Source organism: Amphiura filiformis, chromosome 2, assembly GCF_039555335.1.
Source record: "Amphiura filiformis chromosome 2, Afil_fr2py, whole genome shotgun sequence".
In the NCBI taxonomy this organism is placed as follows: domain Eukaryota; kingdom Metazoa; phylum Echinodermata; class Ophiuroidea; order Amphilepidida; family Amphiuridae; genus Amphiura; species Amphiura filiformis.
The window spans coordinates 20,941,767-20,958,915 of record NC_092629.1 but is presented as its reverse complement, the minus strand read 5'-3'; the positions used below and the strand labels follow the sequence as shown (position 1 = coordinate 20,958,915).

Genomic DNA, 17,149 nt, shown 5'->3' with positions numbered 1-17,149 from the left:
ATACGGCAGGCTTTAGCATGCAGCAGGTGACACGCGCGGAGTACAGTTTACTGCAGACAGATGAGTTAATAACACGCCCGGCTTTAGGATGACCGAATTTACCCTGTTAGAATAAACTCCTTTGTAGATTTCTAAAAGCGAACGGAAGAAAATAGTGCTACTATCATTACTTTTTTCTAGAACTTAGAAGAGACAGGTAAAATGAAAATCACAATAATTTCCCGTTCAGCTGTTTATCATGTTGGGCTATTTCAACTTCATTTTGTTGATTGGTTTAATAGTTATACAATAATCAGGACAGACAGATGGGATGCTATAAAGAACATTAGGCGAAGGCGCCCTATTTAGTGTTATCTTTGGATATTTACTTTCTTCGTCTTTCACCCGACTTATCCGTGTAAAAAATCAATTAAATAATTAAATGTCCAAATTTGGGCGCCTCAGCCTATTAATGAATAAGGATAAAGGAAAAAAAACAGAAAGAAAAATCTAAATGAACATATTTTAATTCTTTTGAACAAGACAGTCATATTCTATTCTGATGATGAAAAACAAGAACAAAATAGAAAGAAAGAAAGAACAAAAGAAAGAAAGAAAAACTAAGAAAGAAAGAAAGAAAGAAAGAAAGAAAGAAAGAAAGAAAGAAAGAAAGAAAGAAAACTAACTAAAGAAAGAAAGAAAGAAAGAAAGAAAGAAAGAAAGAAAGAAAGAAAGAAAGAAAGAAAGAAAGAAAGAAAGAAAGAAAGAAAGAAAGAAAGAAAGAACGAAAGAAAGAAAGAAAGAAAACTAACTAACTAAAGAAAGAAAGAAAACTAACTAAAGAAAGAAAGAAAGAAAGAATTGATAAGGAAATTGTTGTAAGAACAAAATATTCCCCTTCATAAGTCGACAATGACCTTAATCACATGATCACATCACGTATCATGAATATCAACATGATATTGTTTTCCATATCGATACCACCAGTTTAAGTCAGATTTTCGGCTCTAGGGGTGATTCCCTATAAACCGCTGCACCTGCTGAGAAGGATTTTAATCAAGCAACGATTTGTAACGTTCTCACACCTTACACCGGGTATACATGTTATATTGATGTGTTTATAAAAACAAATTAATGGTATTGAAACGAGGCAGTCATTTTTGACATGGTAATGTACTTCAATTAATTTTTGACAAAAATTCCATTCATTCTAAAATAACTAACAACATCACCATTTTAAATGGAAAGGCAACTTATCAAATCTGAAGAGCTTGTGGTTTTGATGAGAATACCCGAATCATTTTGAACATGTTGAAGAGAATTATGTTATGTCCCCATCTGAATAGTTTTGGTCAAATTTGACAAGTTTCTGTTCAGAAAATTATTAGTAAATCGTTATAAAAGTGTACTGTCTTTTCGCCAGCCCATAGGGCTGGTATCTAATTCTTAGATGGGATTTGTGTACACTAAAGATTAGCTAAGATTATAGCCTTCTTCTATTGGTATGAATTATTTTTTTACTTCTTGTGGTGGAAATATTTTTGCTGTCTGCTAATTCGATTTGCAAGGAAAAGAAAGTATGTTTTGCCGTTTCAACGAACGAAAACGATTGAGTATTGCCAAAGTTATGTTTGAATTAATTATGACTTAAAAAGTTATCATATGTTAGGCCTACACATATAAACATAAACTTGTTCAGCAATCAGCATATCAAAAGAATGACATGGTCAACAATTAGTAATTAGCGGGGAATGATCACTGGACGAGGTCATATCAGTGGACTACTGAGCATAGCATGATGTTTGGTTGCCTGTGAGTGCATAATTGATATGTTGATAACAGATCTAATAATGTTGTAGAGTCAAAATCTTCATTATATGGACCACATTGAAGTCAAAGTAATTATCTATCCTATCCTGTATCGTTTTATGGATAAAAATGACTCAAAATGTTATTGATGATATTATTGTTATCTTTAACATCAGATTTGTCTTTTCAACGGGAAAAATCCGATGGAAAATAAAGTAGGGGCTAGCTATAATATTGAACAATATATCCCATATTTTGACATGCACTTATAGAAAATAAATAAATTATTGTCTTACTTTATAAATTATAAATACTATAACATGACACATAACTAAAGTGAGGCCACTTTCTATCTTTTTTATTTGATTCATAAAATTACATTCAACAAAATGATTGAAGACTGAGAAAACACACAATGCAGACTATTACAGAATGGAGTAGGTAAGATGCCATGTCCATAGCTTTGCAGGAGTTTCGGACTAACAATCAACACATTCAAAAAATACAGTTTAAAAGTGGAGATTGTAGTGAATGATCAGTCCTTTATCATGTGCGTGCCACTATCTACTTTATAGTAAACTATACATTGCGAAATAATATAAAATCATTTTAAAATAAAATGTGCATGTAAGTTGAGTTTACATGTATAGCGAATTAACTAACAACTGCAGTGTAGTTCTTGATTTTAATAATAAGCATGGGTAAAAAGCAGTAAAGACAAAAATACAGAACAATTTGGAGTAATGAATTAAAGAGTTGACAGGAGTTATAGGAGTTAATGTTTTTTGCTGTTTCAGTGTGCATGTTCTCACCATTCATGGTTTGGTGGACTGTCATGTACTTATGTAACATGGATGTAAGCGTGATCCTAAAAAATGCCTTTCACGGTGACCCAAACTATTTACAAGACCTCTTCTGCATTGAGGCTGGCCTTCCCTTTTAAAGGGATTTTTATTTAGTGTTTATTATTATCAAATTTATCGCAGTTTTAATTCTTTTTTATGTTGTGATAATAAGAATAGTGACCCGTAACTATATGCACCGGCGAACATACAATATTTGTTTTGTATCAAAGTTCAAAAGATTTCAATTAATTACCTTGAACTCTGAATGCCAACAATCATATTACCTACAATTTCAAAAGAATATTCAAATGAATTTGGTTCCTGCTTTGGTTGCATTTTAGGCTATTCCATATAAAATCCATACACCCCGTATAGAAGACATGTCATTAATCTCCCACACAGGGGGTGTAGATTTTAAAAGTAGTCATCTATCCCCGCATCTATCCCCATTTAGTAAACTCATTTGAAATTCACATGTCTTTTAAATGGAATATCCCAATATGGAGTTTAAATGGGATATCCCAATACTGACTCTGATCCTATATAGTACTGAGTATACTTTTTCGTGAAACATTTCATCGTTAATATGACCAGGAAAATGATGCAAACAGTGTCATGGTGTAAATAGATCTGAATAATATCAAGACGATTGACGGCATTAAATAGTCACACGGTAAATAGTGTCAATATGCATTGACATTGGATTCATATAGGAATATGACTTTTGTTGAAGTAGGTCAATATTATGCAGTGTGTATGAATATAGAGTGTCATGATGATCTGATTAATGAATGTACACGCAAAGGTCGGATATTTTGAATAATTTTAAATATTGGCAAATAATTAAAGTAGCCTACCAAGTATCACGAGCTAACAAATATGGAAAATATAAGGGGTTTTCAGCTTCATCATGTTCATGTTATAAACGGTAAGTCAAAATACCAGTTTTAATCATGATCTGAATTATTTTAACCAACGGGTTAGGACGCATGGTTAATACCATGACCCGGGTTAGCATGGTTACCGTCCAATCACCCGGGTTACGGGTTAGTATGGTTAGCGTGTTGCGTAATACCATCACCAGCAACAATGGTTAGCATAATACTAACACCCGAGTTAGCATATAGCGTAATACAATAACCAGGGTTAACACGGTTTATGTCATGTATGTCTACATGAATAGTAGACAGACAGGTATTAAAACAATGTAGAATATTCACCGGATCGCATCAACGTGCTTGATTTTTAAGCCTCATTAACTCGCTGTAATTCCAAGAGTTCATACAGAAGGCGTACATGATGTTGATGAGATATTTTGCTTGCTGAGATGAGACCTTGCTACGGATTTATCAGTCTGATAAATTATTATTATTACTATTATTTCTTATAGTTAGATATTAAGATTACATTCGTACTTATGTTGTTAGAGTGTTAATCGGATTTCATTATATTTTTCTACATTTCTGAAATTGACAGGTGTGGAATACCGTGATATTTTGAAATACCAGACACGAGACGATAATGTGAATTTACGTTTTATAGGTAAGTGAATAGTATGTTTCATATTTTGTTTACTCTGAAGTAGTATGCAGAAATGATGACGCGATGACAAAATTATGGGATATAACCAAATTCTCGGGATGTAGGCCTAATGTTAGCATTGGTATTAAACATATATACATTCGCACATATGGATTGTCATTTTCTTTTGAAGAGAATACCGAAATTTATAAGGGGGTTACGTATTAACAACATGCCACACTTGCAGAAAAGTTTTAATTAAAATGATTGCAAAAATGTGCGAGGATAGCTCTCCTCATGCCTTCAATAACACTCTTAAGTTAACTTCAAATAGACGGGAGGGGTATTACAGGCCCATCCGCGAAATGACAGCCTATATTCTATATATTATTTTGATTTTATTATTATTTATGAGGCCACACTTCCGGTTACTCTTTCAAAATTGATACATCCAGTGTTAGATGTTTAGAAATTGAACACCATTACAGACCGATGTTTCAGAAATTTGACACATGATGTTATAGCTGATAAACGGGTTTACAAAGTGAAGGGAAAATTGTGTTTAGAAAAGTGTTTAATTTCCAAATGCTTTTTTTTTTGCAGTGTAGCAATAATGCGTGTCCCCAATATGTACGCGCATGTCTTAAATTCAAGCTCATATCGCCATTTCTATTTTGAATAGACCTACTCATTATACAACCTGCTGCAGGAATGACTCAAATAAACCAGGTTTATCATTGTTTTGAATAGGTTTGCGGATACGGGTTGTGGTGGCTTCGATCTGCTTCGAAATCGCAACGCGCATCTTCTTGTATTGTTGTTTGTTTGTTGTTGTTGTTGTTGTTGTTGTTGTTGTTGTTGTTGTTGTTGTTGTTGTTGTTATGGTTTATTTATTAGGTATGTTAAGTCTGATGCCTATTTTTTTCTTTTTTAATAGGTGACCCATTGATATAACCGTACTCACACAAACGTTATACGGCCACACTGAGTCGACTCAAATGCCACGAAGATCACGGAATTGTTTCCGTTCGCGTATTGCCATCCTATGGTTTGTCATCGGTTTTATTACAGTCATTGGTGTACTCTCTATGATTCTTCGTGGGGAATTTAGCGACGAACCCGTTAATTGGACATTTCGTGGTATACCATTACGTGATGCACCGTACGGTAGGCAACAACATGACCATCTCATAAACAAAAATATCACAAATCTTGATAAAACATTGGGAAGAAAACTTACTAGAAATACCGCAGTTGATAATGGTGGTGGTGTTGTTAACATTGCAGGTGGTGGTGCAATTGTGGACTCTTTAAAAATTGCTTTAAAAGACGCTTCCCTACTTAAATCTCGCTCCAGTAAACTCATTCCCACACCACATGAGCTGGATATTGTTAGGGATTTACCGGATGTAATGTTACTACCTGATGTGCCTCCTGACTTTAATCCCCGACTAGGTTGTGAGGAAATAGCTAGTTTACAACTTGTCCGTCGCGTCGGGAGAGGAACCACCAAGGACGTCTACGTCAGCGTCTACAGGAATATGCGTATAGCTGTCAAGATGGTGTCCCCTAAAGTACCCGATATAAAGGCATGTTTGAGGAGGAAAATGTTTCGCGATCGAGAAGAGTGTTATGTGTATGCGAACTATAAGATGATGAAGGAAATAGCGTTGTTTCAGCAGCTTGAACATCCCAACATAGCTAAGGTTAGTATCCCCTGGTATTGACATGTCAGGAAAAATAATGATGTTCTCATTATTTCGTTCTGCATAGGTCTGAACCATGTCGTCGTTGGGCGGGAAAAACCTCCTATGTCAATGTATGTGTCATTGACCCCTGAACATGTTTAAAGTAAAACCTCCTTTGTAACCTATCGGCAGTTTTGTCTTAAACATGTAAGGGCCACAAGTACATAGGAAGTTTTTCCTGCCCAACGACGGTATTTTCCATGAACCCAAGCGTGTGTCCCTTTCAGACCAACCATTAACTAACAAACATATACACAAACAAACAAACAAAACTTCTTCCTTCAAGATCCCCAATTTGCATACGATTAACACTATAACACGTTTATAGAAGGATTTATTAATGGATAAGTAACACTTTAACATGTTTATATCGGTGATATAAACGTGTTGGAATGTTTATATTTTTGTCACAAATCATTCTATAAACGTGTAAAATATAAAAAAAATAAGTGTTTATTAAGTGTTATCAGTTATTTTTACAGTGTCTTTTAAGCGGTGTTAACTTGTTGAAGACATACAACTTGTCTACAATGATACAACCACAACAGGTTTTACGGATGTAAACATTCAGACATTGGTCATTGCATACGAGCGATTGGTTTCTAGCCAATGAGCCGGGCCAATGAGATTGCGCCCTTTTTGTTGTGTTTGGAAAAGCGGGCTACCTCATTGGTGAAATGCCATTGGTCATTGTACGAGTTAACGATTAAAAAGATTGGTCAAAATAGTGAATGAAAATTAACGAGAAAAATAAGTCCTGCAACTGGGAATAAAAGTTTAAATAAGGAAAGTGAACCTTCAAGTTCATTAGTAAAAGACCCAAAACCAATTGTCCAAGTTTATAATCAATTTATTAACTACCGGTATGTCTAGCTTTCCTATATCATACGAGGTCATTACCATTAAGAAAAATTAATTAATTAATTTGTTAACACTGTCTGATACGAAGCAGCTGAAATGGATAACACGTCTGTTAAAGGTGATCTGTCAGATTTTAATGGTGCTAATCTCTGGATTGGACAAAGTACAGCCTGTCTCAAAAAAAAGTGTGCAAGTGAAAAGCACCCTCTTTGGCAATTACAGAATACCGTTGTTACGCGATGCTTACATCAACGTCAAGGGCGCAGTCTTAGCTCTCAAATACCGTTTGTTCTGTTCAATTTGCTTGTTTTAATATCGAGATAGGTTTAGTTAACAGCGAAAGGGTAAAAAACAATTGTGCCACTTTTACTAGGGAAGAGGGCTGTACATGTAATTCAATGATAGCTGATGTTGATGCGTCTAATGCACACCCGCATCGGGGCTCGTGCATTAGACTCATTAACATCAGTGCGCGTGCATTGTTTTGTCTAATTTCTATCCCAACAAGTAATATAACAATATTAACCCATAAGTGTGCAATATTTGTTTGTCTTTTGACATGTCTTGAGTGACAACGAGAACAGTATTTACCATGGTAAAATCATTGACATGCATATGTATACTAGTATTTAGGCCTAATTTTACAGCAGAATGTGAAATATTTATTTATATTTTAATCTGTTTTAAGTTGGAAAAATAGAATCATTATATCTGTATCATGATAAAATAGTAAAAACAGTCTTGTATTGTTGTTTGATGCATTCTTTTGACATCACGAAGGAACTCTCGATAAACTTGATGCTATCATTGCTTTACATGTACAGCCCTCTTCCCTAGTAAAAGTGGCACAATTGTGATTTTACCCTTTCGTTGTTAACTAAACATATCTCGAGATTAAAACAAGCAAAATGAACAGAACAAACGGCGTATGAGAGCTAAAACTACGCCCGTGACGCTGATGTAAGCATCATGTCACAGCGGTATTTTCTAGTTGCCAAAGAGGGCGCTTTTCACTTGCACAATTTTTCAGAGACAGGCTGTATATATACTCTAGATCGAAACTTTGCACACCGTCAAATGCATGTTAATTAAGGTGTGTTCAGAATTTATATCGGTGCTGGCAGTATGTGGACTTTTGTTTAGACTTTGTTTGGACAAAATGGACTTTTGTCTCGTTTGGGCGTTGTTAATTCTGCAAATCTCACTTAATTAAGTTAATTGAGACGATTCTATTTTGAGATTGTAATATATCTGATAAAGTTGGTAGAGATGTCGGAAGGATATTTTCAATCTTTGATATGGCTAAATGGAACTTAAAACTATATTTGACTACAAAGCCCGGGGGGTCACTCCCATTGTGGCCTGTACACCATCCGCGATAATCAACTTTTGAAATGCACCCTAAACAAGGATTTAACCCATGGCTAAAACGATACCCTAAACAGGTGTTTTCACACCCTAAACAGGGATTTTATTCCTTGCCTCAAATTTCATACCCTAAATTTCATTTCCGCGCATTAGCAATTGCAATTTTGCTACCCTTTCTCCCAATATTTCATGTTTTTGACACCCTAAACGCGTTACGCGCGTATCGTGCCTACCCACGATGGGAGTGACCCCCCGGGCTACAAAGTAGGTAGGCCTAATGATGTCTCCAATGGACGAAATACACAAACACCAAGGATCAAAGGATGATATGAGAGAATTATAAAAATAGAAAGATTCGAGCCAGCTAGGCTAGGCATACCAAGACAAAAACAAAATTAGATAAAACCATAAAACTAATGCAGTATGTAAACCATGGAGGTGTACACAGACACTACATTAGTAAAAATCCAAAACCACATGGATCGTAAAAAAAAGTAAACAAAATTACAACCAACGGTTGTAATTTAATACAGCGGTTGTGATTTTGTAAACTTTTGTCTACCATCCCTGTGGTGTTGGATATTTACTGGTGCAGTTGCAGTGAACACCTCCATGGTTTACATACTGCATTAGTTTTTATCTAGACTAATTTTGTCTTTGTCTTGTCTTGCATCAAGTTGGTACATGCATACCTGGCTCGTAACTTTCTATATTTGAATAACTATTGTCGCAAACTTGTCCTTTTGTATTTCGGTCTGCTCACTTTTAGCGCTTGCATTAAATTGGGTGTTTCATATTTATATTTATGACGTCTATGAAAACTGTAATTTTTGTGATTAAGATTAATTAGTTAAGGGACGCACCATTTGATACTCAGGGGGGTAGGAAGTTAGGGTCGGGGAAGAAATTTTTTTGCCGCCGAAGGCGCTGAAGTTTTTTTTTAAATTTCATGCATTATACACAGTTAGGTGGGGAAGGTTTTTTTTTTTTTTTTTTAGTGTTGGTGGGGAAAGTTTTTTTTTTCCTCATGTAGTGGGTGAAGTTTTTTTTTTGAAAACTTCCTACCCCACCCTGAGAATCTAATGGTGCGTCCCTAATCAGTGGCTGTATATTCTCAAAATCTGATACAACGTGGTAATTAATAGTAGGAGTGGTCTAGCATATAATCTAAAAAATCGGATTGGACAGTCGCATGATTTCAGGTGTCATCTATCAGACCAGATCATCTATGTCGTTGTGGACGTGCTGATTATTTTAACAAGGGTGTGCTATTTTCCAAAGGCGGTAAAATATTGTGTATGCTAATATTTCCCTCAAAAGGTATAATTATTTTCATAAACACCGACAAGAAAGTTACTCTCATCTATCATGTGATAGAGGATAGGCATGTCCAATACCGTAAACTGTCGCCTAATGGCGCCCTGGGCTCCTATGCCTTGGGGGTAAAAATCATGTAAAAATAGAGAGCTCCCTCCTCTCAAAATCCCAACAAGAATGTGCTCTTATTTGCTTGTGGGATTTTTATGGGAGGGCACTTTTAGTTTGTGTCTAAAATTCCAGTTATTTCAAGGGAGCCCATAGCGCCATTGGACGAACGTTTACGGTATTTTATCGTATACTGGATATACTGCCGTAATTGTTTAGTCTAAATAGTTAATATTTAATACAAGTATAAGCAGGGTTTTAAGGAGCCGCCAAAATGTCAAGTCATTTGATCGAATTTTAGCTGAGATGTCGTCATTTGACGTCACGCCGATGTGCAAATCATTTAGCGAACATCGTTAGTGGGTATTTCATAGACTTGAAAGTGCATAGTAACGATGTGCTCATCGGCGTGATGACATCACTGGTCTACCCATAAATGCTCATGGGATTTACCGAAACGGCAAATTCACCTTTTCGGCAATTCCTTTGCACTCGATACACACTTCGAGTAAAGACCTATAATTGAAGGCCGAATTCAAAGACTAGTTTGCGTCTGACGTCCTGTCAACCAGACCAAAAATGCCGTACTGCGCAGATCAGTAACCAATCACACCGCGCCGTTGCCCTGACGTCAGACGGAAACTAGTCTTTTTAATTCGGTCTTCAATCATAACGATTTGCCCATCGAAGTGACGTATTTTTGGTTAAATGTTCAAAGGGTTTTTTTAATTACCGATGGTGTTTTGTCTTTCTGCAGTTAATCGGTTATTGTATACAAAGCGACCCGTTATATTCCCGTGAGAGAGACCATGGTGTAATTTCTGTAGTTGAGTTTGGATCCAAGGCTTCGTTACATCGAATTTCTGACATAAGCTGGCAACATAAACTACAGGTAAATGTTAAGTGTATCTTTACATAAATACATCCCGTGTACCAGATATCTGGGCATGTAAAAGTTGCAGACAATTTCGTAAAGAGCAGGGAATCAGTTCGGGCCTGTTGTCTGTCACACAACTTAAAATACCATTACCATGATTACCATGATTACGGGCTTGGCCCACTCCTACCCCAGCATCCAGTTCCACCATCAAAGCAATTATTACAACAGTAATTACATCCAGTTGGTTAATACGCGTCTGAAAGTCACCGTGCAACCGTCTTGTGCAACCCGACCAGGAACCAATGAATTTAGTTAGAATTTGATCTGAAAAAGTATTTGACTTTTGACAACTACTCAACTGTATTTTATCTGTTTTCACACAGTAGAATCTCTTAGAAACTCTTTATAGACAACTTGACATCATTGTTTATCAACAAAGGCGAGGGACTGGTCTATCGATATTCTTGAACGTACCGCTACACTGTTCAATGGCTTTCTTGTACTGCATAAAATGTGGTGGGCGATTTAAAATGCACGTTCCCTGACGAAACTACGATGCGTACGCACACTGCAGGGCAAAGAACAATGGAAATTGCCGTCGCTCGCATTCTGCGGGACAATGACGTCAAATGTCAAGTGGTCTATAGTGTTTTATGGGTTTTTTTAAATTTCAGGCTAGCATAGCATTAGCTGATTTACTGGACTACTTGGAGAATTCTCCTCTCGGATCTCTGGCCATATGGGACTATAAACACAGTCAGTTTATCTTGACTAGTGATGATAAGATCAAGTATAGTGATCTAGATGACTTGTCAGCTGACGAACCACAATGTGAAACACAGGAAGATTGTATCATTCCTAAAAGTAATAGAATAAGTAAGTGGTATAACAGATTATTATTACATGTTCTAGAAAGAAACCCCATTTTTTTCTTCGGAGAGAGTCAAAAACCACAAAGGTTGTTGCAATTTAGTGTCATGCAACAATGGTTTTGGCGCAAACAATAATATCTATTCAGTATTGACTTTTAGAAATTTAAAAGTTCTGAAACACCAAACGACAGTTTGTCCACTCTGATGTACAAAGTGACAACGCGCTCTACCCACTCAAACAGTGCGCAGTGCTGCGTCTCTGCTGCGGGTATGCGTGCCTTCAAAGTCGGCACAATGTGTGCGTCCGCGTCTGTACTTTGTACTTCAGAGTAGACTGACTGCACACCTATGAATAATTGGATGGTTGATTATAATCTTAAAGGGATATTTTGTGCTTTTATCATGCTCATTTTAAGGTATGGCTCAATTATGAAGAGCTTATTTCCAAACCGTGTTAAGTCCACAAACACATGTTTCTGATTTACCTGACCGATATTGCAATGGGTTGTGATGCTATAGGTATTATAATTTCAGTTGGATGCACCATTACAAAGCAACCAGTGGATGGATGCACAGTAACAATACTGTGTGCGGCCTTTGGTTCCCAAATGAGGAGAACAATATTCTGCATAATGCAGCATTGTTATTATGGTAAATGGCTTGTTGGTGGTACAACTCATTGTTGCTAATGTCAAACTTGTCAAGGTAGTTGTGATTGTATCACACAAGTAAATGAGAAACATGTGGTTGTGGACTTAAACACGGTTTAGATATAAGCTCTTCATATATCTACGAAAGAATGTCCGTTGATTCGGACATTTAATTTGAAATTTGATACTTTTGGTATAGAGGTTGTGCGTACGGCATGGGACCCTTTTTAAGGCAGCCCATGGAGGGACAGTGAGTCACCCCTCCCCTTTCCATAGACTTGGTGGCAGTGCCCTGGGCAAGCACTGGGTACCCCCTTAGGAGAAGGGAAATGGTGGTCATCCTTAGTCCACCCTGTAGAAGGCTACAGTATTAGCCTAGAGGTAGAGGGTGGTCATGAAGTTTGGTGTGCTATATATAGCTATAGGAAGGTTGTAAGATCATTATCCTCTATCCCACTCATTGTGGCCCTAAACGTGCAGACACCACAGTGGGTGCATAGCATGCCGTGGTTCGGAGAGTCACGTAACATGGTGGTCCCATGTACCAGAAGAGCAATATCTGGACATGTACAAGTTGCAGGCCTTTTTCGTAAAGAGCAGGGGATCAGCCCGGGCCTGTTGTCTGTCACACTCAGCATTGAGGTCAACTTGCGCTGCCCTTTGGGGCTTGGCAGCATATCGACCCGTGGCGCGCTTTGAGGAATCTGAGTATTCAGAAAGCGTGGATAAATGCTGTTTTATTATTATTATTATTATTATTATTATTATTATTATTATTATTTTTATTATTATTATTTTTTTTTTTTTTTATTTTTATTTTTTATTATTATTATTATTATTATTATTATTATTATTATTATTATTATTATTATTTTATTATTATTATTATTATATGACGTATTATACCGTAAATATGGCAGACTACTCAACTGCATTCAACAAAAGCATGATTGCAATCTACCGCGACAGTTCGTCTCACACGCATAACAAATGCACTACGATCAAATAGGTTGATAACAACATTTGATTAAATGGACTGCACTGCGCCATGATTACGGTGAAGGACACCGGTTCATATCCTTTCGCTGGAGCCAATCGATAAAAGCATGCAGGGCCTCTGTTAAATTGGCGCTAACAAGATGTTGCACACGACCGTGTGCATATAATTATCATAACATTAGCAGGTTTAGATTTATGACGGGTTATGTAAGCGCGGAGTTTTTTGCGTTGTGTTTATTACAGGCTAATGCATTGTATGTTCCTGCTTTCTACAGCCCGAATGAAATGAAAGCTTACGCACATAATTATGATGTTTCTGGTGGTATAAATATCTTAACTTTTTTGGAGTAAATTTGTGGAAGGGGCAAGGGATCATGAAGATCCCGGTTAGAACATATTTTTCAAAGTATGAATAACAAGTATAGGAATTTGCTATTTCAGTGTCGATTTAAGGGATGGGGTATGGTCGTTTGGACAGAATTTTTTTGTGGGACATGAGAGCACATCAGGCATATCGAATGGCATTCTGAATACGAAGAATGTCCTTCTGATATCAAATAATTATGATATTTTGAAATTCGCGATATAATACGCATTTTATGGCAAATGATTAGAAAATGATATTTTTGATATTTAACAGTCCTCGAAGTAAACTTTATAAATCTAATGATAATACTTTAAGTGTATGTAACTGGGAAGAAAAGCCGACGATCAACTGAAAATTTTGACCTCTCGTATTGAAGATATGGAATTTTTTCCCCAAAACACCAAAAAAATAGGTCTTTGGGAAAAAATGTATATCAATAATATAAAAGGTCAAAACTGTCAATTGATCGTCGGCTTTTCATCCCAGCTACATACACTTTTAGTACATATCATTAGATTTATAAAGTTTACTTCGAGCACTGTTAAATATCAAAAAATTTAAAAATATCAAATTTTAATAATTTGTCATAAAATTTGTATTATATCGCAAATTTAAAAAAATCAAAATTATTTGATATCAGAAGGACATTCCTCGTATTCAGAACGCAATTCGATAGGTCTGGTGTACTCTCAGCTCCCACAAAAAATACGTGAAAACAGTCGCTAAACGTTAATATCCCATTCCTTAAGCTGAACTGGTGCCATTGGCGCATTGGCCAAACCGGATGCTGACTCCGCTCTGAATCTGTGGCGCCTTTTTTAGTTACCATTTTTGTGTATCAAACATTATTAGACAGATACACACACCCCGAATGAATCTGATAAAGCGATGACTTTGTATAATGTTCACCTTATTATATTTTCTCTGTTATTCTATTACTGAATCCGTCCTTGTTCTCATTGTTTTCTTACAGAAGTACTATGTACACATTCAAGATGTGACGGATTCAACGCCAAATTTAATTTACTAAGAACTACTAAAGAATTCTTAAAACCTTTGCTGAAAGAAACTCCCGAAGAATATCAAACGGAACTTGATGACATATTTGCAAAACTGTACAAGTTAGAAATCAACGCCAAAGATGTGAAAATAATGCTTACTGAAATGAATGATAGACACGCTAACGATGAGGGTTTATGACAAATATGACGATTTCAATCATTCACTAGTACCAAATATAATGATCACCCTGAGTAAAATTCATCGAACTCGAAATTGAGAATTTCAACTCCTTATTGACACGGAAACGTCATGTTGGTACTACTGATTTTTTTACCCTTTTTAGTTTTCCTCTCAATCTCAATCTCATTTCGCCAATATGCTGATTTTCCTGTTTATGAGCAGCTCAATGATGATAGCGCTATAAATAATAAATAAAATACAGCGCCTTTCAAGTGAATCAAATCGCTTTTCAAATTCGACGTGAACTTTGCTCTTGTGTATGATGCTACAAGATCAAAAATGTTGAATAATTCATTGAACAATAAAGATTCGGAATTTCAGTAAAATGGTGTCATGGGCGGATACATTATAAAGTAGGTTTATTACAAGAGCGCATTTATAAATGAGAAATTATGTCTGAAAAAAGAAAAACAGAAACTCTTGTAATATGATTTGACATACCTACACATGCTTTAGTCTTTCGTGCAAATTAGCAATTTTATTTTAAAGCAACCCTACTCTCTAAATTCTAAAGAGTGAAAATCAATCCTCCTCGAGTGGCTCTTCGGTCAATCAAAAGATTGACATTTCAATCTACCAAGAGTGAAAATCACATATTTTTCTCCTTACGAGTAAGATTATCACTCTGCAAGGAGCGAAATTTCATTCATTTTAGAGTGGGCTTTTCAATCTTTTCACTGAGTGTTCCCTCAGCACAATCTCTCTCGATTGAAGTTTATTTATGTTTATTAAATTTAAACACACTTCAATCGAGAGATATTGTGCTGAGGGAACACTCTGTGAAAAGATTGAAAATTTCACTCTAAAAAGATTGAAATTTCACTCTTTGCAGAAAATATGTGATTTTCTCTCTTGGTAGATTGAAATGTCAATCTTTTCGATTGACCCGAAGAGTCACTCCGAGGAGGATTGACTTTTTCACTCTTTGGAATTAAGAGAGTACAAAGAAATCGTGTCACCCAAGCGTGTTGTGAGGCTCAAATCAAATTTAGTGCGCAAGTAAAATAATTTAGTTCTATAGAAAATGTCTCATAATTTATTTTATTATTTTTGAATAAATATGAAAAGTATTCACACAACAACACAGTTCTTTATGTACATCTTGCATTCATTTCGAACCCTTTTCCGACAAAATACATAAGATTACCAAAACATTTGGCGGGGAGTCTTGATTCTCCTTTATCTGTTTCTGTGATAAAATAAAAACCCATTTCTTCTGGGCGGGGACGTTAATACTTCATCTCAGTTAATACGCGCGAGTACAAGCCCGGGGGATGGGGGGAGGGCACTCACATGTCCCAGCTATACGGATATGTGCCGCGGCGACGACCCCTTTTTAGCCGCGACAACTGTTCTCTAGACCCTCAAAATTCATTGATACTTGTTCTCTTACCTGGCAATTCTTTGCAATTCTTCTAGCCTTTCCGCAAACTCCCAGAATTCGTCGATTATATATCATAATTTTCTTCCATTGAAAACCTCCTAAAATCATTGTTAACCATTGCTAAAAAGCAATATCTTTATTCTCTAAATAACTTAATATTTTACTGTGGGACCTATGGAGTTTGGAGTGTCTTACAAAAACAAATTGTGTTGCTATTAAAAAAGAACATGTCGCCCTCTTTAGTTAGAGTTTGTGTCTGGAGAGCTGTTGGACGTTGGACAACTTAACATGTTCCCGTGCCTGACATGTTTTGAGGTCTTTCAATTGCAAAACTTTCACGTAAAGAATTTCAGCATCTACGCAGAAAACGACGAGGCTTTTTGATTATTATGATGGCTAGACCCCTTTAAGTGCCACAAAAAACTTAAAAGTGATTCATGCTTACTTATAAACATAACTTTAATACAGTATTAAATTTTTTTAGTTCAATATGAAATGGGAACAAAAAAATGAACGATGACAGATGACGCAATGAACTAATATACATATATTACATATACATACGATGATACGAGTTTATTGCAAAGTCAAATACAATGCACTAAAGTAAAACACGCAATGAATTTGATTTTGTGACGGCTGTCACAATACCGGAATTGCGACAGTTGCAAAATATTTCAAAATGTTATTACGTCGTGTCTATAGGGTGATGTGGGAGAGGGGCAATCTCAGCAATTATATATTTGTCTCCCCTGCCGTATGGAACATATTAAAAGAGTGGTATGAGAACCACATAAAACAGAACTACTGCGACTTACAACTAATAATAATGTACAGTGGGAAGGGAGCAGGGGGAAAGTATGTTAATATTTTAAAACTAGAATTTAGGGCAGCTAATTCAAGCAATTGCCCTAATTATCATGAACGTAATGTTGAAAATTTTACAATGATTTTGTTCAGTGTGGTCTTTGCGGGCCACAAAAAAAAAGAAAACAAATTAAACCGCATAATCCCCAACCCAAATAGTGTAAAATCGTAAACTGGCCCGGCAAACACACAATTTTATTTTGGGTAAAACTGCATATTTTGACATTCAAAATTCGCCTATAAAAATTTTAAATTAAACTTTAATGATGCCAACACAATTTTTGTCTCTGCCTTCACTCAAACAACATACCATGATACGCCACTGAACATGT

General features: G+C 36.1%; 1 protein-coding gene across 1 annotated transcript; it reads left to right on the top strand.

The window, feature by feature from the left end:
• The first annotated feature begins 4,107 nt into the window (after window positions 1-4,107).
• On the top strand, window positions 4,108-15,036 carry LOC140135601 (extracellular tyrosine-protein kinase PKDCC-like). Its single transcript, XM_072157146.1, has 6 exons — window positions 4,108-4,175; window positions 5,092-5,321; window positions 5,610-5,860; window positions 10,314-10,448; window positions 11,111-11,312; window positions 14,298-15,036. The coding sequence occupies exons 2-6, from the start codon at window positions 5,153-5,155 to the stop codon at window positions 14,522-14,524; spliced, it is 984 nt and encodes a 327-aa protein (XP_072013247.1). The 5' UTR covers window positions 4,108-4,175; window positions 5,092-5,152; the 3' UTR covers window positions 14,525-15,036.
• Window positions 15,037-17,149: the final 2,113 nt, after the last annotated feature.